General features: G+C 40.1%; 1 protein-coding gene across 1 annotated transcript in view; it reads right to left on the bottom strand.

Moving 5' to 3' along the window:
• Nucleotides 1-4361: 4361 nt before the first annotated feature.
• Nucleotides 4362-6740, bottom strand: part of LOC117947919 (phosphorylase b kinase regulatory subunit beta-like) — a 30153-nt gene continuing 27774 nt past the window's right edge. The window contains exons 15-17 of the mRNA XM_034877287.1: nucleotides 6102-6209; nucleotides 5666-5806; nucleotides 4362-4677 (exon numbers count right to left, since the gene is read on the bottom strand). Coding sequence (XP_034733178.1) covers nucleotides 4540-4677; nucleotides 5666-5806; nucleotides 6102-6209 — 387 coding nt within the window. The 3' untranslated portion in view covers nucleotides 4362-4539. The remainder of the gene's footprint in view (nucleotides 4678-5665; nucleotides 5807-6101; nucleotides 6210-6740) is intronic.

The following is a 6740-nucleotide window of genomic DNA, read 5'->3' as shown; positions in this document are numbered from 1 at the left end:
TGTCTGGATTTACCCTGCAGAGATCTGAGGACCAGGTAACCATAGTCCTCAGAAATCCACCAGAGGTTAGAACGCCACACAAAGACAGAGGAAGGGGACGGACATCCAGTCCTAAATTAGGAACATCAATCCCCGAAATGAAATGTTGTCAAAATAAACTATACTAACACTAATATTCTTGTGATTCCAGCTTAAAACAAAACTTAAAAGGCCAAGTATGCGTCAACAGAACTTCCCATCATAAATACTTTGATAATTCAGTCTGGACCAAAGTGGTGGACCGACAGACCATCATTGCCATTCCTTGAACCCCAGGATTCGTCAGAAAGACCACCCCCACCAATGACTGATGTATATATGATATATGACGACCACCTGTAGATTGGCTCTATAATTCCCCAGTGGCTGGCTGCCTGCAGACTAAACACATTAATATAGAGTTTTATCAACTGTCTGGCAGTCACTTACATCTGAAACCCAGATGACGACAGGGGAGGAGGCAGCGAATGTCCTGCTGGATTATAGCAGGAGGTGTGAGAGAGATACGCAGGAGGGAAGGTTGTGTTCACTGCCGTGGGAGAAACCTCCTCTGTTCAACAGTCAATCACAGCACACCATATGAGTGTGTCAGCTGTGATTATGCTGCCTATCCGTTATCACCATGTCGACAAAACGCTTCCAGAGAAACGTACAGTATGGTTGAAAAGAAAAGAAAAGAAAAAAGAAAATATGAAGATTGAAGGGATAGGCCAGCTGGGAAATGCTCTCCCATGTTTGCAGTTCATTTATCTATCACCGTATTCCAAACCACTTTGGTTTCAAAGGACATAACTCATGTCATCTTATCTTCTCTTTACTCAATCTTCTGTGTGATGTAATTATCAGCCACAGTCATTTTAGATTTTATTGGCCACAGTTCGTGGCGTGAAACACGTTAAGGCCTCTAAGGCCCCTGATCTTTGCGCTGGTTCCTGTTCCTGTCCTAATGTCCCTCCTTGTTCCTCTCCAATAAGCCAATCTGAAACTCAGCTAGTGTGCCTTTGGTCAGAGAATAACAAAGCAGAACCTGACCTGTTTTCTGAGTTGAATTACAGTACATTAATTATGGGCAGCACAGAGAAAACGTATGATGCATTTGAGGATTAATCTATAGATCAGTATCCACGTAGGATAACTGCTGATGATGTGTTTAAAAAAAAATTATTGTGCAGCAGCAGCCCTCTTTTATCTAATACCACACATTTAATTGTGAGGAATCAATGTAGAAACAATAATCGATCTTCTGGTTATAGCAGGTCATGGATATGAATGCACATTATTTGACTTTCCATGCATTATCTTTATCCATTTACCTGTTTGCTATGATTTATTTTGACAAAAAAAAAATACATAGCAAGGAACCATCTTTGATTAAACACCCCAGACATACCATTTCATTTCTTGACCTCTGCTTCCTCCTAGTGGCCTGAGGAGACATAGACTCCTAAACTCCAGGATAGAAATGGACACATAATAACCATGCTCCACAAAGAAATATAAGAACACGCAGGCCCCTGCATCTGACTAGTTTTATTCAATTTTGTTGTAGATGGGAAGATACATTGGGGAAATTGAAATCTCTAGTACAATTTCTTATCCTTTTAAAAAATGCTTTAACTGAAGCCCCATCAAGCCCCATTAAATATTTAGTAATAAAGAGACAGACAGACAGAAAGACATGACAGACAGACAGATAGATAGACATATAGATAGATAGCAGTGCATGCTGGTGTTGGATTATTTAAAACATGTAACAGAGGCCAATATATCCTGATTATCCGCATTATGGGTCAAGCTCCCAAAACAACGGATGCTACATTTTCCAGCATCTTTTTCTGTCATGCCCTCCCTGGTGACATCATCAAGGTAATGTTTTGTAGCCAACAGTTGTTTTAACAGCATAAGTAGTAATCCATCCATCTGTGGAGTTCCGTTTTTAAGCATCCCTAAAGGTTAAAGGGCGATATCCTTTCTCTAAGATAACAAATAAAACATGATTCTGTTTCTTACATTCCAAGGTGAATAGCTAATGAATTGAATTAGCATCAACTATACAAAAGTAAACTAAAACATACTTTAAACCTTTTCAGATCCCTCACTTCATGTTGACAGAAACTTACTTATTTTGCATTATTCTTGGTGAAGAATTGATTTATTAAACAAGACAGGCAAGATCTCCTCGTACCAGCATGCAGCTTGATCTGAATATATCGAGCGAGTGTGAGGCAGAGCTCATTTATCTTCTCCTCTGGCTCTCGCCCACCTCGCCACCTCTCTCTGCCAGTCAGTTAGGCAGTGTTGCAGACAGCACACACAGCCTCAGTGGCGAGATGCAGATTGATAAGGGGTTCGGGCATCATAAGTGGGTGTAACTGCTAGGATCCGAAACAATGCCAACACAGCGCTGAGGGCGGTAGCAGCCACGCTCCATTTCTGCTGCAGTTTTAGCCAAGAAACAAGAGCTTTTTGCTTCATTTCAAGTAATTGTATGCCTGTATTTCATATTCAGGGAACTGTAGAATAAATGGAGAGATGTTCCAGAAACATAATGCAAACCAGTACTTACACATACGATAGTAAAGTGACACAGAGGGAAATGTTATAGTCTCTATGTCAACTTTATTCTTTGAATCTACAGTTTTGAGTTAAAAATACTTCTTTGAACAACGGTAAACAACACACACACACACACACACACACACGTGACAAGGTTGGACAGATTCATCACAGTGATGCTATTTAGAAAGGCATGCTTTAAAATAAATCAAAGTGAATTTTGCATGATTTCTGCTGAAGGATGACAGCAGTCTTTACTGTTGCCCACATTCAACACAACAGCATGAACTAAAGGTTCCTCAGTCCCAGGACTTCAGAAGAGCAGTAGTCATTGTCATGCGGAGCCCTACTGTGCAAAACAGGCCTCTCAGGAACTCTATTTTGTAGCCTATAACATTTAGAGAAACTGTCCCCATGGTTATAGCAAACAGGACCTATTGTCATGCTGCAGACTGTGCATGCATAGAGGTAAGAGGACACAGCGTCCCAATAAGAGAATCTCAACGTAGTACACCAAACACCTCACGCCAGCTGACCGGACCGTGTAATTCACATAAAAACCAAATATCCCTATGCAGCGGTTCTCAAACCTTCTAATGCCAAAGCCCCACAGATGGCTTAGATGAAGATTCATAAAGTTATACTGATGGAACATACAGTAGATGAAAAAATGGCAGAAGTACCCACTTTTTATATCTGGTGCTATATAACACATTCGTAATGTCCCTGGCAGCCAAACGCATTAATCTGAGAACCCCAAATGATGCAACATGAGCTTGTACTGACTTACTATGTAAAAGCTGTAGGTTATTTCTATTATTATATCTAAGATCATTGTTCTTTTCTCAGACTTCATAGTCGCATTCTTTTTAAGTGCCTGAATACAAAACATTTGTACTTCAAAGCCAAATATAAAAAAAATAGTTTGTCATTTTTATTATAAATGCTGATTCTCTTTGTTACAGAGCATTAGATGAGAAGATTAACACAACTTTCATGACTGTGTGCTAAAAATTAAGCTGCTGCCAGCAGCCTGCTAGCTTAGCTTAATTTTGCATAACATTTTAACTATGGACAAGGCCAGGTTAGCTCCCCCCCAGTTTTCAGTGTCAATGCTAAGCTAAGATAAGCTAACCCCAAACTATTATCACCATTGTGATTTTTTTCTTTCAATTAGTTTATTTTAGATTATTTCTTTTAAGAAAATATGTACATATTTGGAAAAAGGGCGGGATAACAGTAGATCGTGGCTGGGTGCCATTTTGACATAGCTAGCCAGCGGTGGTAATTAATTAATTAATACTTTTGAGTTTGAATACACAGCTGGGAGACTGAACTCTGGCAACAACAAGATGTGCAAGGTTACACAGGTGCTAGTGGGTTAAGCACAACTGGTGGACCCCTAGTATGTTAACCCTTGGAACACAGTGCAGACATGCTAATCTACAGCATCCAGGTAAAGGATAACACAACAGCTAGCTACTTATGGTATGTAATTAACTAGTAATGTGTTATTTAACATGACTAGCCGCCAATGGTAAAAAATAAAATAAAATAACTAGAGGTAATCCCGGTAACTCTATTAAAATCTTACACAGCACATTAAGGATACTGCGTAGAAGTGTGTAGAGGTAAAATCAACAAGGACCTGATGATAATGAGTGTTCCCCCAAATCTTAACCGTGATGTTTTTATATTATACATGACGGCTTGATGTATTTTAACGACTGGAGCAAACTGCAGACATGCTCATCTACACCTAATGAGGCTGTTACTGTTAAGGAAAAAGTACAGGGAGGAGCCGGCAGAGTCCTGCTGCAGGGAGGATGGCGGAGGTTAGAGGTTCTCTTCTGAATACATGTGATGGATACTCAGTAGACCTTGCCGGACCATTTAAAGACTACACTGCAGCAGGCCGGGCTGAGGGGTCAAAGCGTTGTAAATCTAGCTAACAGAGCACGGGTCGTCCTTGCAGGGCTTGACATCCCCCTGCAGCAAAAGGATCATAACAGCCTTGGTCAGGTAGCTGGAGGTGCCTCTCTTTCCCATCGGTGGGGTGTTGTAGAAGGCCTCCATGCCATCCTGGCAGAGACACAGATGAAAAGTGTTTTTTTTTTTTTTAAGTGCCCATGATAGCTAAAACAATACTAGCTGGATCATATCTCTGACATTTAATAAGGAGTTGGAGGATGGAAGGTTGCCTCTGTTAGGCTTTTAAATACAATGGAATTAGGCTGAACAGAAATCCAGAGTTTAGGGAGCACATTGATTTTGAAAGATGATGAGACAATATTGCGTCTGACACTCATTGTGGGGACAATTTGCTCACAGAAAATAAAATAAAATAAATTAAAATAAATTGAGGATTTCCTGCTGAGTCAACCTTAACCAGCCATCGTGAGCTAACGTTAGCTTGGTAGAACTCAGTAGACTTTCCCAACGGAATTAAAGTGTAAATCTCGCCAAAATGTCCTGTAGGGTCTTTTGGTAAACATACCTAAGTCAAACTTTTGTTTAAATGCATAATTAGAACAGCAATGCCACTTTTAAGATTGACAGTATTGTCATTTTTCAAATGAATGGGAGAGCTAGGGGCGCTACTATGATAGCGTCATGTTACCCTATCCGCCATCTTGCCTGTTAAAAATAGTCAATCCCCAAATGAACGGACTCCATAGGAGGAACTCTCATTCTTAGATGAGGCTCCTTTTTCAACTACAACGTCATTATTGTTTTTCACTAACGACAAAACAACAAATTATGCGTGCATTCATATGAAACAAAGCTTTAGGAGCTTTCCATCTAGACTCTCCTGCCTGTTACGTTGCATTTGGAGATTGACTCGTTTTGACTGGCAAGATGGACGGTGACTCCAGACAGTTGTGTAATAAGACTTATTTTATCCAATGAATCGCTTTATATGAACATAGTGAAGAGCATGTGTGTGTTTCACCGTAGTTTGGGATTTATTTTCATAAATACAAATGTTTCTAAGAAAGTTTTTTGATTCAACTCTGAACATAGAATTGGTGTGCTCAAGGGTCTCATCCCCAGAGGGAAGCCACTCTACCTGTTTCTCTATGCCTTCCAAGCGGCTGCGATCCCTCTGGAAATCATTAAAGGCTTGCTTGACCAGATCGTCCAGATCCACCTTGTCACTGAACTCCAGCTCCGGGTTTCTCTCCAGCACGATGGACACCACCATCAGCAGCTGCTCACACGGTAAAGATAGGACTGTCAGAAACTAACTTTTTTAAAGGCAAACCTCACATTATTGGAATAACAATGAGTCTTAAAACCAATCCTAAAACAAAATGGATGGGCAGTAAAGAATTGCGAAGAAGTGGAGTCACTTAATATCCTCGCTTCTTGAACAGATGTGAGTGATGGCAGAATAAAGAGAGCAAAGTCAATGTCATGCTGAGTACAAATCCATAACCTTTCATTTGATTTAAGTTGGCTTTAAGTGTTTTGATTCGGCCCTATCTGTGCACTTTGGTGGTTACCTCTACTATGATTTGTCTGTACTCAGGCAGGACGATTTTCTTCAGTGTGTCCTCCACCAGCAGGGAGAAGTTCATCTCATACATGGTCATGTCAGACAGTGTTGGTTGCTGCAGAGGGACAATGAGTAAGAAAGAAAGAAAAACGTAGATGATGTGAGTGTGAACAGACATGGCCGCTGCTGGATGCTGTAATAGATGATCATTGTGTGTGTCCTGTGTGTGTTTGTGAGCAGTAGTAACATTACCACAGGGCGCTAATATTCCTTTCAATTATTTTGTTCTGATTAAAGCGTCACATTGAATCTTAACTACATTACCTTGAGCACAAAAAAGGCAGAGAGTCGTGAGGATTTCTCCTCTCCTGTTTAGTAACAGCCTGTCCATCATTAGATTAAAAACTGTATACAGAGCTATTTTAAAGGAAGTAACAAGTGTTTTATCAAAGGCGAGTTTTAAAAAGAAACTGAAATATCAACTTCACTTTAAATCTCCCATGGCATGAAAATTTCACTTTATGAGGTTTTTTTAACATTAATATGGCCTAAGGCCTATAAAAAAAAAACTCCAGATACAGTATTAGGGGACCACTAAGGTCTATATAAAAGAGACTTCAGATACAGTATTAGGGGACCACTAAGG

Source organism: Etheostoma cragini, chromosome 1, assembly GCF_013103735.1.
Source record: "Etheostoma cragini isolate CJK2018 chromosome 1, CSU_Ecrag_1.0, whole genome shotgun sequence".
Classification (NCBI taxonomy): domain Eukaryota; kingdom Metazoa; phylum Chordata; class Actinopteri; order Perciformes; family Percidae; genus Etheostoma; species Etheostoma cragini.
Note: the sequence above shows the minus strand (reverse complement) of the source record. Positions and strands in the feature narration are given on the sequence as shown.